We start from the raw sequence: 17,721 nt of genomic DNA, 5'->3' as shown, positions 1-17,721 counted from the left end.
TAAAACTCCCCCCGCAAATGAATTTACAAATGAAATGTGCAACACACACACACACACAAACACACACACTCACATTCACTCTTTCGTTTCTTCTTTCATTCCACTGCTCCTCCTCCCACTCGCATTACGAATAACAATCCAAAAAGAGTGACCATGAAAATGCCAGCGAGAAATTTTCAAAAATCAATGAGCACAAGTGAAATACAAGCAACAACAACAAAATCATTCAACAAAAAAGTGAAGCATCAACCATCAACCATCAACAACAACAAAGCGAAACGCGCAGAAATAACCGCAATACAAAAATAATCAAAAAATAGTAATATTAATAATAATAATAGCGTTTAAGTGAAATCCGCTACTGGCTGGCTGGCTGAAGAAAACCGTTATGCTGCACTGCCTCCCTCAGCTGGGCCGCAGCTAGAGCTAGTGGACACTCGGACGAACATCATGGATGGACAGCGGGCCCGCGATCTGCTAACGCTGCTCCAGGAGCGTGTCGTCTTCCTCACGGGCGGCAGGGACAGGCGTGGCGGTCCACTGCTCTGCTTCCCCGCAACTCCGCGTCGCGACCGCCTCAAGCCGGAGGATCTGCGACGGCTGCTCAGCTACCTAATCAGCATACCCAGGTGAGTGTGTCCGCCAGCGCCCGCTCTCTCTCTCTCTCTCTCTCTCTCTCCTCTGCCTCCTGTCCCTCTTTTGATAATCTGCTTTTGCTGCTCCTAATCTTCCATTCAGTCTTTTATAGTGCTATTCTTCCTATTCCATCCTCTCTTTCCGTTCTTATACCCGATACTCGAAATGAGTATAGGGGTATATTAGGGGTATATGTGTGTAACGTCCAGAAGGTAGCGTTTCCGACCCCATAAAGTATATATATTCTTGATCAATAGCCGAGTCGATTGAGCCAGGTCTGTCCCTATGAGCGCCTAGTGCTCAACGACTATTAGAGCTAAAGCAACCAAATTTGGTATTCACACTCCTGTAATATCGAATCTGCACAAGTGTATTTCCAAACTTCGACCATAGCCAAAAGTAACAGCTCCCGACGACACGCTGTGTCCCACTCGCACACAGTTTTTATCGCCATCTGCCGGGGGAGAGCCACACTGACTGAGTATCGGGTATAAATGTAGAGTTGCGGTCGCAGCACCAGCTCAGTACGTTCCACCTCGTTTTGTTTACTTTGCTCTTTTCTATAGGGTGATCTTTCTCTGGTACCCTAGCTCTCTCTCTCTCTCTTATGCGCGGCTGCTCCTCTACCGCTGATCTTTTTTGTGGTCATCCTCCTCTGCTACTCCATTTTCTGATGTGCTACTCCCATCTCTGCCAATGCCTCTCTTCTCGTTTTTCCCCTCTTTGTGGTACGATACCCCTCACAATGGCCGCTCATTGTGTCAGCTGACGTCGTCGTCGTCGTCGTCGTCGTCGTCGCTGTCGCTGCCTCTGCCGCTGCACGCTATGCTTCGTTTGCAATTTCGGCTGACGTCGCGACATCTTCTTGCACCCGCACTCTTGCCAAGGGGTGGGTGAGAGGGGGCTGAGAAGGGTCGGGGTCCCAGGGGCAACAGCTGCTGCAGCTGCAGTGCCACATTCCACTTGATTTTCCTGTTATAGTCGCCTCGCTGCACCAGCAGTCGCATATTTTATGACTCATCACGGCATACGACGACGCACATTGTTCTTGGTTCTTGGCTCTCGCGTTCTGCATCGGCTGCTGCTGCTGCTGGCAATTGGCTGACATTGAATGGAGCCGCACATAAAGGGGCACAAGAGAGTGCAAAAAAGTCATAAAAGTAAAGATTATAAAAATAAAACTAGAAAAGAGCAAAAGACTCGCGACGAGAGCAACAAAAGTTGCATAAATCTGTGCGACAAAGAAAGCAATAATCAAAGAAGAAGAAGAATCAGCACACACACACACACACACACACACACACACACTCATATGTAAACCGGGGACCGGCTCTGCCGAAGAGCCGTGGAATGCCAAGAAGCTTTCCGCTCGAAAGTATATTAATGGTGAGGTGAGGCCTGCTCTTAGCCAGACACACTCCACAGCGAAAAAGAGTGACATCTCGAAGAGTGGGAGCACACCTTAACCAAAAAAAAAAAACACCAGCAAACAACCAAATGAGCGCTGGAGAAAGAGAGAGGGTAAAGAATGAGAGAAAGGGTAATCGAACGGGAGTAGCCGAAAAGTGCCAGCAGGGTTCCCACCTTCCACCAAATGAACTCCCGACCTGATGTACCGTCTTTCGCTGGAATGTAGGGTATCCCGGAGAGGTAGCCATCGGAGGAGATGGCAAAAAAGTCCGAATGATAATCAGGCAGCACTGCCCTCTGCCTCTGCTGCTCCCGCTGATGATGATGGCGACCCCAGATTGCGACACACGCCGACAAGCAGCAGCCGCAGCAGCAGCAGAGGAAGAAGAAAAAAACAGTTGTAGCAGCAAAAGACATGCCCCAATCATTGAAACGATACGTAGAGATATTTTTCAACAAATTTTCAAAATTGAAGCGCTAACAAGCTTCGCTAGCCGTGAATCACACCTCGCACGGCGAGTCTCCTCCGTCAGTTCCCACGCTGGCATCGTCTTCTCTGAAACCCCCCACCCTCCCTCCCCCCCATCGCTCCTCTGAGGCTGCCCTCCTCTTATCGGTCGAGTAACAAGTCACAAGCATTGTCCCACTTATTATTACTTATCACTTATTATTACGGTGTCAGACCCGCCCTCCCCAGGTTTTGCTGATAAGAAAATCGACCAAAGACGTCGAGCAGGCGGGAGGAGGAGGCTCTCCCTCTACCACTCCCCCTCCCCGCAGAAACGCTGCGGCAGCCGGTCTGTGCCTCCAATGTGCGCTTTATCTTTAGCTTCCAGAACTCCTCCTCACCCAACCGCACAGCAGTTTTTGCTTTGTTTTATGCTTATGTTCTTCTTTTTTGGTACCCTTTGAATATGGAGATATTCTGTGCTTGCGTATGCCCTTTCCTTGGATCGTATATCTACCAATTATAAGTAAAATTCTATTTTGTAGGGTATCAAACACTTCGCCAAGCGCTCGAAACCTTCCTTACTTCTTTTTTGTTTTGTTTTGCTTTCGCCTCGTTCTTGCTTGCATTTTTGTTTATTTGCTTTGGCGTGAAACACTTTTTGTTTATTCCGCCTCTCTCTCTCTGTCCTTCTTCGCCGTGGTCCCTGGGAGTCATGAAGGAAGGGGGGCCTTTGTCTCCCCCATCTTCTGACTCGTTGTCGGCCAATTTTGTGTTGCTTCGCGTACGTCAATGCAAATTCTGTGAAACGGCTCTGCTCCTCCTCCTCCCCCTCCGACATCCAGGGATCAGAGGGTTCTCTCAGCATTTTAGACACGTACAGCCGCTGGACTTACTTTTTGGGGGCTCCCTCTGTCCTGCTCTGCCATTCCCCTCCCGCACATCAGATTTATGGGTTAAATAAACGATTTTTGATTAGTGCGACGCGACGCGACACAAGACGTGTCTTTGTTTTCGTATTTTAAAATTTTAAATGCGGGCGACATTCCCTTACTCTCTCGCTGGCTGTTTTTTTTCCCCCCTTTCTGTCCCCCCCCCCCCCAAAAAAGTGAACAATTTCGATTTTTAATAGCCTTCCTTCGAATAAACATAAATCGTTTTATCGGTTCGTTCTCTGAGGTTTTATTAGTCATCAAAAGAGTTGCTTGTTGTCCACAGAAGAGGAACAGAACCCGAACAGAACCCTCCCATGGAATACACAAATTTCCAGATTTCCAGACGCGATAAGAACTTCAAGGGGGGTGGGGAGGGGAGGGGCGGTAGAACTCTTAAAGTTCTCAAAAGCCAACATTTGATTTGGTTGTGGTTCTTTGAGCTCTTCCCACCATTTCCCAGAGACATTTCCTTCCGTGTGTGGCGTGACACTACCTCCCCCACCCCCACCCCCGTCGTGGAAAGTGGAGTGGAGAGACGCCTCTTCACTTTCGCATTGTTTTGTGTGGCAACACAGAGAGGTAAACCCCTAGAAATGCCCAACCGCACGACAAGCACGAGAATGATTCGTGGTTCAAAAAGAAACCCCAAAGAACCCCCAAGAACCGGCAACAATCAGGCCAAGAAATAGCGGCAATAGAAGAATGAAAATGGTAGAGGAGCAACATCAAAGAACATCAATGAAAGAGAGAAAGAAATATTTATAGTTAATGGCGCGATTAAAATTCAAATGGAATGCAAATCAGAGCAAAAGAACGAACGGGGGAACAGGGGAACAGGTGGGCAGGGGGTGGGCTGTAGATCGGTGTCAAAGCTTATAGAAATCGAACTGTGAAGACCATACAAAGAAATGCTGTCATAATTTATGCAAAGAACGTAAACAGACCAATGAACCATCAAGCCACAGAGACAGACAAAGAGAGAGAAAGAGAGAGAGAGAGAGAGACTCTACTGCACTCTCACTCACGTATTTAGGCTTCTCTCTTTGCTCTTTGCGCTCTCCTGTATCTAAAAACGCACCTTTCACTCAGCACTCTCCACTCTCTCCAATCCACAGCGATGCGGCCAAGAATCTCGGCTTCACAGTCATCATTGATATGCGAGGGAATGGCAACTGTTCGACGAATGTGAAGACCATACTGAAGGTCCTGCAGGAGCACTTTAGCGCGAACATCCATAACGTGGTGATCATCAAACCGGACAACTTCTGGCAGAAGCAGCGTGCCTCCATATCGTCGCATAAATACAAATTCGAGACGACAACGATATCGATTGAGGCCCTTAACAAAATCGCCGAGGGCCATCAGCTCACTGGGGACTTCGAGGGGCAGCAGCTGTACGATCATCAGCAGTGGACGGATGCCCGTTTGGCCATTGAGGATTTCTTCTGGCAGGCGGGGGATATGGCCGATCGCATTGATGATCTCCAGGAGGATCTCAATCGGAATGACTTCGCAGAGGATGTGGCATTGGCGCGGCATGCCATCGATCATCACAACGAGATGAAGAAGAAGATCACGAAGCTGCCAATCGAGGATCTGGATATGCAGGGCAAGAAGCTGCTGGCAAAGATCAATGCGACAGGACAGGGCTCGGGGTCGCAGGTGAGTCTCCCTCTCTCTCTCTATCTTCTTTGACTAATCTGTGTGCTCTTTTAGCCGCCTGGTGGCTCCGCCTCCGACACGGCCAGCCTTGATTCGGGCACCTCGTCCGCGGGACAGCAGCAACAGGGAGGCGGAGGAGGACAACAGAGCGCCGCACGGGGAGTAAGCACCAATCCGGACATGTCGGCGGCCATCAATAAGGCACTGCGACAGATCGACCTCATACACACGGGCCAGGAGCGACTCCTGATGCTGTGGCAGCACAAGAAAGTGAAGCTCGATCAGTGCTTCCAGTGGCGCCTGTTCGAGCAGGACTGCGAGAAGATGTTCGACTGGATCCTGCACAATCGGGATGTCTTCCAGATGAGCTACGTGGAGATTGGCCAGAACTATTCGATGGCCAAGTCCCTCCAAGATGAGCATCAGAAGTTCGCTGTGGCTTCAATGAATGTCTCGGTAAACATCGATCGCATCCTGGCGGTGGCGGCCCGGCTCATCGAGAGCCAGCATTATGCGGCACAGCACATCAAGACGCTGGCCCAACGCTTGGACAGGACATGGAAGGACTTTGCCGCCGGCCTGGACGAGCGCACGGCCGTGCTGCAGCTGAGCGTGCTCTTCCACCACAAGGCCGAGCAGTACTGCAACAGTGTGGCAAGCTGGGCGGCCGCCTGTCAGGCCTCCCAGCCGTTGCCCTCGGACATCCAGAGCCTGGAGACGGCCATACGCACGCATCAGTCGCTGTACGAGGCCATGTGCCAGGCGTACACCGAAGTCCATTCGACCTCCAAGAAGCTGCTCTACCAGTTGGATCATCTCGTCCAAGTGTGCAACCAGCCGCCGCCCCCGGGGGTGCCGGATCATCGAAAGAACAGCAGCTTCAACAAATATGAAAGGCAGAACCCGGCGGCCGACTACAGCGAGGGTGCCAGCCATGTGCTGGCCGTGATACACCAAATATTGGGGCACCATCGCACCCTGGAGGCCAAGTGGCACCAAGAGCGGATCCGCCTCCACCAGACGCTCGCCCTGCGCCTCTTCCAGGAGGACGTGAAGCAGGTGCTCGACTGGCTGAAGAATCACGGCGAAGTGTTCCTCCGCAAGAACACGGGCATCGGCAGGAACTTCCACAAGGCGCGCGTCTACCAGACGTCGCACGACAACTTCGAGAACGTGGCCCAGAACACCTACAGCAATGCCCAGAAGCTGCTCTCGGCGGCAGAGGAGCTGGCGCTCAGCGGGGAGGCCGATCCCATTGACATCTATTCGGTGGCCAGGGAGCTGGAGCAGCAGGTGGGAAGCTTTGCGGAGCGAGTGGAGCAGCGAAGGAGGCGCCTGGAGATGGCCGTACACTTCTACACGCACGAGAAGGAGGTGACGGCATGGATCGACAAGCTGCGGACGTTCGTGAGTGCGGACGAGACGCGGCTGTCGCAGGAGGACCTCGAGGGCATCGAACGGATCCTGCAGCAGTACCAGCGGGAGCATAAGGAGAGCACCGTCAACCTCTGCATGACCACAATAGCCCAGGGCGAGGCTCTGCTCCAGGAAATGCGCGCCCTCGACTATGTGGACAACACGGGGTCCATTGCGGCCCTAGAGGCCACGCTGGAGAAGCTCAGCAAACAGAAAGTGGAGCTGGAGGAGCTCTGGTCCGCTCGCAACTTCCGTGCCGATCTCATACTCCGTTTGCGATACTTTGAGCGCGATGCCATGGAGCTGTCGTCGCAGCTGGAGGTGTGGTCCGAGGAGCTGCAGCATGCGGATCTGTCGCGGGACTACCAGAAGGCCGAGCAGCTCATTCGGATGCACAACGAATCGGTGACGGACATACAGAACTCCACCTACGAGATCCTGCAGCAGGGACAGGACCTGCTGCAGATGTTCGAGAACGCGGGCTTCATTTCCATGGCCGATGCCACGCACACGGCCCAGGCACGCATCGAATACCTGTTGGACTTCCTGCGCGAGCGGGAGATCGATCTGGAGGAGCTCTCAGAGGCGAAGCGCGCCAAGCTGGAGCAGGCCGTGCAGCTCTGTCAGTTCCAGAACGATGCGAATCAAGTAATCTCATGGATACGCAATGGCGAGGCCATGCTGGTGGCCAGCTTTGTGACGCCCAACAGTTTCCAGGAGGCGGACCAGCTGCGCCAGGGACACGAACAGTTTCAGGTTTCTTCAGAGTGCATTTCCATGTCGTTTCGCATATTTTAATCCCCTTTCTCTGTTTGCAGATTGCCATTGAGAAGACGCACACGTCGGCCGTGCAGGTCAAGTATCGAGCGGATGCCCTGATCAATGCGAATCACTATGATCCCCAGTCGATCCGAGAGATCAGCGACGATGTCACCAAGAAATGGCAACAGCTCGTGACGTACGCCGAGGAGCGGCACAAACTGGTGACGGCCTCCCTCAACTTTTACAAAACCGCCGGGCAGGTGTGCTCCGTGCTGGACAGCCTGGAGCGGGAGTACAAGCGGGTGGATGACTGGTGCGGCGGCGGCGGCAGCAGCGACAAGGCCCAAACGATTGTCCAGCTCATCTCAAAGCATCAGGAGCAAAAGGAGGCGTTCCTCAAGGCCTGCACCCTGGCCCGGCGCACCGCAGAGACATTCCTGAAGTACGCGAATCGCTCGCAGCAGTACTACCAGTACAAGGGAAACTGTGAGGCGCATGTGAAGAGCAAACTGGACCAGCTGCTCACGCAGGAGAACCAAGTGCTGGACTTCTGGACGCTGCGCAAGAAGTCGCTCGATCAGTGCCAGCAGTTCGTGCTGTTCGAGCGGAGTGCCAAGCAGGCCATCGAATGGATACACAACACGGGCGAGGCATACCTCTCCTCCCGCACGAATCTCGTGGGCATTACCAAGGAGGAGACGGAGGGTCTGCTCAAAGAACACAACGAATTCCGGAGCACCGCCAAGGAGACCCGCGAGCGGGTGAAGATGCTCATCCAACTGGCGGACAGTCTCGTGGAGAAGGGCCATGCCCATGCCGCAGACATCAAGCAGTGGGTGGCCTCGGTGGACCAGCGGTACAAGGACTTCAGCAATCGCATGGACAGCTACTGCGAGCAGCTGGAAAAGTCCCTGGGCATGTCCCAGCAGCAGCTGCTTCTGGATTCCTCCGACGCCAACATCTCCATATGCTCCTCCTCGGGCATAAGCAGCGGCGGAGGGAGTGGCGGCAGCGGCAGCAGTGGCGATCGCCACTCGGACCCCACGCTGGAGGCCAAGCTGAACTCCTCCTCGAACTCGGTGGCCAGCAAAGAGATCAACGAAGAGAAGCGCAAGAGTGCGCGACGAAAAGAGTTCATTATGGCCGAGCTGATGCAAACGGAGAGGGCGTACGTGAATGATCTTGCCACATGCATCAAGTGCTTCCTGGAGGAGTTCCGCGGGGGCCGCAATGTACCGCCTGCCTTGGTGGGCCAAGAGGATGTGATTTTCGGCAACATCCGCGAGCTCCATCATTTCCACCAGAAGATTTTCCTACGAGAACTCGAAAAATACGAAACAATGCCCGAGGATGTGGGCCATTGCTTCGTCACATGGGCCTCCAAATTCGATATGTACGTCCATTATTGCAAGAACAAACCAACGTCCAACAATCTCCTGGTGCAGCATGCGGGCAACTATTTTGAGGAGCTGCAGCGGCGCCTCGAAGTGGAGCATCCACTGCCCGCGTACCTCATCAAGCCCGTGCAGCGCATCACCAAATACCAGCTGCTGCTCAAGGATCTGCTCTCCTGCTGCGAGGAGAGCCACGGCGAGATCAAGGAGGGTCTCGAGGTAATGCTCAATGTCCCCAAAAAGGCCAACGATGCCATGCATCTGTCACTGCTCGAAAACTGCGATGTTTCCGTGGATAAGCTCGGAGAAGTGGTCCTGCAGGATGCCTTCCAGGCATGGGACACCAAGCAGATCATCCGGAAGGGGCGCGACCGGAGGGTATTCCTCTTCGAGCTGTATCTGGTCTTTGCCAAGGAAGTGAAGGAGTCCAGCGTGGTCAAGTATCAGTTCAAGAGCAAACTCATGACCACGGACATGGGCATCACGGAGCACATCGAAGGCGATGAAGCAAAGTTTGCCGTGTGGACAGGAAGATCGCCCATGTTATCCGATTGTAGGATTGTCCTCAAGGCCAACAGCCTGGAGACCAAACAGGTAACAGTGGCATCCATTTGATGGTCTGAGCTTGCGGCTTAATTGATATTTCTTTTGTGCTAGATTTGGGTTAAGAAACTGCGTGAGGTCATGCAGGAAACCTGCTTCTCTGGCACTTCACTGACGCTACCAAAGTCCCCTGCCAAGCATTCGGGCTCCTCGCAGCGATCCTCCAGGGATCTCGATGAACAGCTCACGGAGAACGATCACGATCGCTGTTCTTTGGCCAGTTTTGGCTCGGGCAATACCACAGATAGTGATAATAAGGTGAGTCCATATGTTTATACTGCTTTTTGAGAGCTTTTATGATTAAGGAACACTTTTCCTCCCAGTATTCTTCGGTTTCGCTGTAAGATTCCAAATATTGGGGTTTGTTTTTAATGAGATCCCCACATAAAATCAGTTCCTATACTCTTCTTCGAACCTTTCCAGCATTTTCTTAGATAAGATTTAAATATTCAATGAAAATCATTCTGTTCCCAGTATTCCTTGGGCAAATATTTGATCATAATGACAGCTTCTGTTGCCACAATTATCTGGGGTGAGCTTTTACAAAAGCGTTTTTATTCCTATCTCGAATGAAAGTGCATCTGTTCCCATTCTGTATCTTCAGTACTCCCTGTACTTATTTTTAAACACACTACTACCTCTATTACAACAAAAACAAAAAACACTCTCATAAGACTCGAATCGAGCCGCAATTAGTCTCCGCCCGCACACTGTATGTATTCTCTTTGGCTTTCTCCGTCTCATTTATTTTGTTTTTACATTCTCGGCCATTCTCTTGTGCGAAACGGCCGTCGAAGCCGTCGTACGGTGAGGCTTAGTCGCATCTGTTCCCAGTATTCCTGTTGCAAACTGGAAAGCTCCTTAGTCCTACCTCACATGAAAGTTGTTCCATTTCTCTGGTACCCATACGATGCGTGCTTTAAGCACTCGCTGGAAAGCTTCTTAGCTGTGGTCCTACCTCACATGGAATTGGCTTACACCCTCTCCTATCCGCTGTCTGTGGTGGAGGTGGGGGGTCGTCTGCTGCTGCCATTGGCCAGCATCTGGAACTAGTTTCTCGGCAGCAGTTGGACTCGGTTCGGCTCTCGGGTCGGGTCCTGTGCATCATGTTTAAAATTCATAGCATGGCTTAATGAGATTTCTCCTCCACTCCACTTCAATCCGCTCCGCTCCGCTTCTCTGTGGCTGCTGCTGCGTGCCCCAATGCGTAGCTCCAGCAACGCGCGACATCTCTAGCCTGTCGGTGTGTCCTTTCGCCACCTTTTCATCCCTAACCTATATCCCTCACGACTCTCTATCTATCTGCGAGTATGTGCTGGATTATATATGACTGCTTTTAGCGTTTCGTTACATTTCGCTTAATGTAAATTTTATGTGACACTTCTTTATAGTTAGGAGGTCCTTCAGTCCTTCTGTCCCGTCCGTCTGGGGATTCCTCGCGCATCAGATTTCGTCGTCTGAGTCTCGCAGCTTATGCGAGGTTTTTATGACCGAAATAACAGTTTGTCTTATGTACCGTGCCGCACAACACGAAACTTAACAGTGGAACGGGGTCATGGATTAAAGGCACTTTTTTTATGACACTAATATGGCTTTTCTCATGGATTTTCCACAACTATTTTTTGTTTTTTGTTTTTTGTGTGCTTTTCCAATGTTTTTTTTTGATATTCTATAAAATGCGAGTATTTTTCATTAATTAAATGGTTTAAGCGCCTCTATTTCAAAAAGAGGCTTTCGTCCGGCAGATGAGAGCAAAAGTAAGCTTTCTCTCTAGCTGAAAGCTTTGTCTACAAATGAAAGCTCTCTCGAAACTACAGCTAATGGCAATTGGCTTGCTCGCTCGCTCGCTCTCGCTCTCTCCCTGCTGCTGCTGCTCTCCCACTTTTTGACCACCCATTTTGTGGGCAGAATTGGGCATGGGTGGAGGCGGCCGGCCGCCCATGGGTTAAGACATTTCTCGTTGCGAATGTGCGTACACTTCGTGTAGAGATTCGCGAATCGCGACTCGCATGGCTCGTGTGTTCGTGTGTCCGTGTGTGGCTCGTGTGTGCTTTTTCCCGCGGAGGACGCAGTTGCTCCAGTTGCTTCGCGGAGTTTAAGCCAAAAGGTTCGTCGGTTCGTGTCGGGGGTGCCGCATCTCGCGTCGGTTTCTGCTCTGCTGTGTGTGTCTTCTGCTCTTAACCTTCGCCTCTGCCGCCTGCCTGCAGATGCGCGACGCCGCCCGGCAGCAGCACCAGCAGCAGCAGCAGCACCTTGCCTCCATCTACGACTACTACTCCATCTTTTGAGCCAGAGCCCGTTGCATCTTCCAACACTCGTCTCTGGTCTCTTTTACGGATTGCACCTTTCGTTCGCCTTTCGCCTCTCGCCTTTTGATTTCTGGTGATTGCCGCGCGTCGCGTTACAAGTCTAGTTTTTCTTTTTTTTTTGAAGTGAAAGAAAATCTGCAACAGCAACATCTATACACAGCTATAGCCCCCCATTTTTTGTATGAGGAATTCCTCTATCTCTATCTTTTCAAAGTGCAAATTTATTTGAAAATCGCCAAAGCAATCAGTCGATAAGGCGGCCAACACCGAGATATCACTCAATAGAACTTCAAGAACCGAAACCTCCCTTTCTTTGGCATTTGTTATCGCGAAAAGTGATCCCGCTTCAGAAAGCGATCGATCCCATCAGCTGTTGAACAAAACAAAAACAAAAACGAAAACAAAAACAAATAGAATAATTGAAATTGCAAAGCCCCGTGAAAACATGTAATTGTTAATGACAATTTCCCAGCCTAAACAAAAACAATTGTAGATTACATAAATGAGTGTCGCGGCGGCAGAGGGTGGGGAGGGTGGTGGGGGGGAAGGGTGCCTTAAACTGTAAACAAAAGATATGATGGCTTATATAAATATCCACGAAAATGAAATGCGCTAAATGTGAATATAAATATGATAAAAAGCTGTTCGCGTTGCCGCCGCTTCTGCTTCTGTTGCCAAAAACTGTAGTTCTCTGTAGAAAATGGGTGAATGAAACCAGCTAAAAACAGAAGCACAGAAATCGGAATAAAAGACAGGGATAGAGAAGAGAGAGGAGTGAAGAGTGAAGAGTGGGGGAAACCCTTTTTTGAGAGGGACAGGGAAAGGAATAGAATGAAAATGAGTTGAAGAGGAAAATGTCTACAGCAGCCTCGGGGCCAATGGGCATGGTCACGGGCACGGGGCACCCACTAAACAGCCACGGCCACTGCCACTGCCACTGCCACTGCCACATGCCTTTGACCTTTTTCACGCCTTTAGCTACTTGAGTAGCAGTTTCATTTGGCGAACGAACGAGCATCAGAGCAGCAGGCAGACAGACAGACCCCTAGAGCATCGGAGGAGCATGCCCCATGAGTGTTGCTGTCAACTGCAACAAAAAAAAAACACCAGAACTGAACTGCGATCGCAATTTGAGCCCAGCTTCTCTGTGTGTGTGTTCGTGTGTGTGGAAGGTATCTGTGTGTATGTATTTTTGTGCGATGGAGAGTGTATGCTTTCAGAAACAGAATGGCTGCGATTTTGATTAAGATATCCCACATTTTATCCTTCCTGTAGGAGGGCTTTCGTCTGTGGCACACACTCCTTCGACTCTGTCCTTGTGACAATTCTATCTTCCCTTTTCGTTATACTTTATAGACTACAAAATCCTTGAAACTCGTAGAATCCGAGTCAGAATGCCATCAGTCGCAGATTCTGCTGAAATCCTATATTTGCTTTTCTTCGAATGAGTTACAAACTTTTCGTGGAATAAATATCAATTTCACCCTGGCGATCCCCCCAATCCGCGTAGAATTCTGAATTTTGTATACCCTGTAGAGTGCCCCATAGCTATAGCTTTTTTTAGCATTTTGCCCTCTTTTGATTCTTGATTTATTCTGGTTTTGGATTGTATTACCCTTCTGTAGCATATGACACCCATTTGTATGCCTCTTTTCCTCTTGGGTTAGCAATTGTTGGTTCCATAAGACATGCCTTTCTGCAAAGATTCCCCTTTGGTTGGCCTTACCTTCCACTCCTATTCCATAGCTCCCTGAAGAGTGTGTTTTCCTTGGTATATGCTTACCGAAGATAACCCACATTTCCATTCCGATTCCGTACCCTTTTTCCTGAATTCCCCCATTTTAATATTTCAACGCGATATTGTGTGTGTCTGTGTGTGCTGTGTGTGTGTGGTGCCTCGCTTGTGGCTTTTGTGGTTTCTATAGCGATTGTGGCAGAAGGGTGGGGCACGGGACACACATGACATGTTTTGGTCATTATAATTATCGAGTCGATGCGATGCAATGCATTGCAATTTAATTTGAGTGCCAGCTGTCGTGCTCTGGCCAAAGAGAGCACCCCCCCTATCCCCCATCCCCCAACAATGCATCGACACTGTCGAAAGAAAATACTTTCTCAGGGCTCTCTAGCCGTGCCCCGTTTTCTAATCCAATTTCCCCAACAGAAAGCAATTAAAATGCGAATAACAAAACACTGCCACTGGAAACCGCTTTGTTAGTCTTTGCTAAACCGCAAAACTAAACCCAGCAAAAACAAAAAAGAACAAAAAAAAAAAAAAATGAAAAGTTTCCCCGGAAAAACTGGGGAACAAACATTTTCCGAAAGAGAAGCTTTTCCTCTGTCTGCCAATCAGAAAGCAGGGAAAAGTTTTTAAGCTGATTTTCGAAAAAAGCGAACCCGATCGGGGTCTGGGGCTGAAGCTGGGGCTTTGGGTATTAAATTAATTTAGTTTGAAATCTAAGGATGCGATGCCTCACATCCTGCCACTGCCCCTGTCCCTGCCCCTGCCTCCCTTTTGTGTGCTGTGTGTGCATTCATTTGCAAAGAATTGAATTAAGTTTTCGGTTTCTGAGTGAATGAAACGATGAAAAGTATTACAGAGAAAGAGAGACAGAGGGACAGAGTGGTCCCAGCGGATGTCCGTCCAGTGGAGCCACAAAATGTCAACGAAAGCCGCCTCTCTGCCCAGCTACACGACACGCCACAAAAGACGGCAAAAAGGAAAACTTTCTAAAGCCATTGCCACACACACACAACGAGTAAAAAGAAAACGAGAAAAAGCAGAGGCTGAAACACAGAGAGAATCCCAATCCCAATCGCAATCTCAATACCAATCCCAAAGCCCATTGCCTGCTGATGGTTTTGCCACTTAGCAAACAGCTGCTGCGGCTGCTGCCACCAAACGGTAAATGGTGGAAAACCAATGCAAATTTCCTCGAACATATGCAAATTTTCACGCCGCAACAACCGAAGCAGAATATACCCTAACAAAAAGAAAAAGAATACCAGCGGCAATTGGGCAGGCAACCAAAGTTTTCCAGTCTCACTGGGAGACAGAAAGTTGCCAAAAAAGAGTACTCTCTCTTCGTAGATCCCTGGCCGAAAGAGTGTTTGGAAATCTTTTGATTGTTTGCTGTTTTGGTGTGTAAAGAAACACACACACACACACACACACGACTCATAATTGCTCTCGTGGCCTACAGAAGAGAGAGAGCGAAGATCTTTTTCGGTTCAAACACCAAGTGGCAGAGGCGGTGGCAATGGCAATGGCGCACCTGCCACACAGAAACACACGCGCGCTGCCCGAGCGCCACCAAAGTGTAAAAATAACAAATATATATTCCCCATTTCCCATTCCCTATTCCAATTCCTTACATATATACATATGTACATCGTATATCGTATCGCATCTAGAAGGTAAACGAGTAGTTTTCACGGGGTAAACAAACGTGCGATTTTTGAGGCTAAGAAACCCAAAGAAACACACAGAAAAAAGATCTTGTTGGCAGGCGGTTGGCTTTTTATCTATGAAAATTAAATAAATAAATAACCAAATGCTGAAATCAAAACAGAAACAAACAGATGGGAGGAAAGGCAAAGCTAAAGAAACAAAAAAAAAAAAAACCATTCAAAAGAGTGGAAGGAAAAAGCCAAAGACTGGCAGCAGAACAAACTAAAGACCGGCGGGGCACTTGACTCGGTGCATGTGAATGACAAGGGAATGACAGAGAAGGGTTCTTTCCGCTCTGTCGGCCCGCCGGACTGGAGATTTCCACTTCACTAGAGGATCATTCCGTCTAGAGTGCAAGTGCTCTCAATTAAGACTCAATTAACTTGAAGATTTTCATCAACCACAAGCTGTAGATAGTCTTAAAGATGGAAGTTATCCATATAAACTGTGGTTAATATATAGTCTTTCACTGAATGAATTATGAAACGGAAAATTTCAATGTTTTATTGATTTTTATTCAAAAATTACACAGATTTTCTCTGTTGAAGGTTGATATATGTATTTTTATCGATTTATATCAAATGTTTGCCAAAAAAATATGTATCCCATTTGAAGCTGTTGAACTTTTGTTGAAAACTATAAATTTGCAGCCCAAAAATACTTTTTTTTTTTTGCGATAAAATGTTCAAATTCTACTAGATCTGTTCTAGTCGGATATCTATAGATATTAGGGAATTTAATTTTCCTGAATTTAAGAATTTAAGGATGTGCAGCAGCACTCATCGGTCTATATATATAGCTTGCTCTGGAAATTGTCAAAAGCAAAGAAAAGAAGGTTCAATGACTCTTTTTCCACAGAAACAGAACAACAGACGTGTCATGCGTCATGCAGCAGTGCCCCTCAGTTTGTTTGAGATTTTCTGCCTGGAATTCTGAGCGTAAAAGGCTGCGTCTAAGCGAAAATAGATCAGGAATGATTAGGGATCAAGGTTCAAGATTCATTCTCTAGCATTAACAGAAAATGTTAGCAAGCCAGGTGTTCAAAGAGCCAAATGAAATCATGAATAAGGATATTTCCTTACGGGAAATGGAATAATTTTAAACTTGAAATCAAAGTGGGAAAACTCTCGGCGGAAAGCCCGGGCACTTTATTTCGTAAACGGTACATTGATTGAATAAAAGAGAGAAATTCAGGGAAATGTTGGGAAATGCTGGGAAATGCAGGGGCCTCTCCTCTTTCTGTCGCCTCGAAAATTGATCATCCGCCGCGTTGCACTAATTGAAAGTCAAAGGCAGGACAGGGCGTAAAACCGAGACCACATTTCAGTGGCTGTCAGTGGCATAGCCATCTCTGTGTGTGTGTGTACGTGCGTGTGTACCCGAGCGCGTGTGTGTATCTGTGTGTGTGTGTGTGTAAAATCCAATCAACAACACACACACACACACAGATACCAACAACAACAAAAATAAAGCGAAAAAGGGATAAAATAAAAATAAAACATTGTGTGTCTCTAGGAGAACTTTTTATCGATTTTGAGGCGGAACAAAAGCCCCCAAAATTTCTGTGTTTTAAAAATATAAAAAAAGAAATCAAAAAAAAAAAAGAAGTCCTGCCACATACAACCCACCCACCCGCAGCAGCCCCACCATACCCCCGTTTAAAACCGACTGTGATTTTTAAGGAAAAATGAAAATGAAAGCCGAATAGAGACAGAGTGAGAGAGAAAGAGAGAGTGCTAGAGTGCCAAAGAGAGAGAAAAACAATCATGAAGAGTGTCAAGAAATTCCTAAATGAGCGAATGAACAGCGTTGACTCGGCGGATGGTGGCGGAGGTGGAAGCGGAGTCGGAGTCGGAGGCGCCACCGTTGCCCAAAAGAAGACATCGCTGGATCGCTTGAGGTACGGTGAACCAGGAGGAGCAGGAGGTGGTGGCAGCCTCGACAGGGATTCAGCGGTGATCAAGGGATATGTGTCCCTGCCGAATACTCCTTTGCCGCTGAGTGCACCCATCGCCGTGGGCGATCCCTCGCCCTCACCCTCGCTGGCGGACTCGGCACAGAACACACCGCTGTGTACGCTGCAAGAGGATGACGCCACATCGCCACCGCCAGCAGGAGCTGGAGGAGGTGCCTCCTCCCAGAAGCAAGTGGAGCATTCACCCTTTACGTTTCCATCGGTGGCGGCTCCAGCCTCAGCATCAGCATCGGCATCGGCTCCGGATGCATCTCCAGTTGCAGCCCCAGCTGCAGCTGCAGTTCCTGTCCAGCGGAAGAGTCGCCGCAAGATCTCGCTACCTTGGTTCCGGCAGTCGAGTGTCAGCAGCCATGGAGTCCTGGCGCGTCAGCACACCATCGATACGCCCAGCTCCTTTCGGTTCTTCCGGCAGCCCAGCAGCAGCGGCTTTAAGGTACCTTTTAGAATGTTAAGAAAAGAGATACGATAAAAAGGGACAAGGGACTCGGGATGCGGGATTTGTGGTGCCCCAATCGAAGGATTGACGGGCGACAGGCGACAAGCGTCAGTGCGGCGTGGCAGTAAATATTAATGCCACAAGAACGGCCATCGATTGCCTTGACCTTATCGGAAAACTTTTGTGGTGCCCAGCTAATCTTTTATTTAGCTGTGGCTTGCAGAAAGGTCACCCCTCCCCGCCCGCTCTGGCCCTGCGGTCTGTGGCACGCACACACAAATCAT

General features: G+C 49.2%; 1 protein-coding gene across 3 annotated transcripts in view; it reads left to right on the top strand.

The window, feature by feature from the left end:
- The window catches only part of LOC108151629 (triple functional domain protein), a 45,609-nt gene that overhangs the window by 984 nt on the left and 26,904 nt on the right, over positions 1-17,721 (top strand). For 2 of the 3 annotated variants that reach the window (XM_017280328.2, XM_033386660.1), the window contains exons 2-6: positions 147-629; positions 4,545-5,091; positions 5,146-7,263; positions 7,326-9,257; positions 9,321-9,524. In XM_017280328.2, the coding sequence (XP_017135817.1) occupies positions 451-629; positions 4,545-5,091; positions 5,146-7,263; positions 7,326-9,257; positions 9,321-9,524 (4,980 nt within the window). In that variant the 5' untranslated portion in view covers positions 147-450. Of the gene's footprint in view, positions 1-146; positions 630-4,544; positions 5,092-5,145; positions 7,264-7,325; positions 9,258-9,320; positions 9,525-16,558; positions 17,435-17,721 lie in introns of those variants that run through there. The other variant, XM_017280329.2, reaches the window with a different exon arrangement.

This window comes from Drosophila miranda, chromosome XR (assembly GCF_003369915.1).
Source record: "Drosophila miranda strain MSH22 chromosome XR, D.miranda_PacBio2.1, whole genome shotgun sequence".
NCBI lineage: Eukaryota > Metazoa > Arthropoda > Insecta > Diptera > Drosophilidae > Drosophila > Drosophila miranda.
The sequence above is the reverse complement of the archived record's forward strand: the minus strand, read 5'-3'. Positions and strand labels throughout refer to the sequence as shown.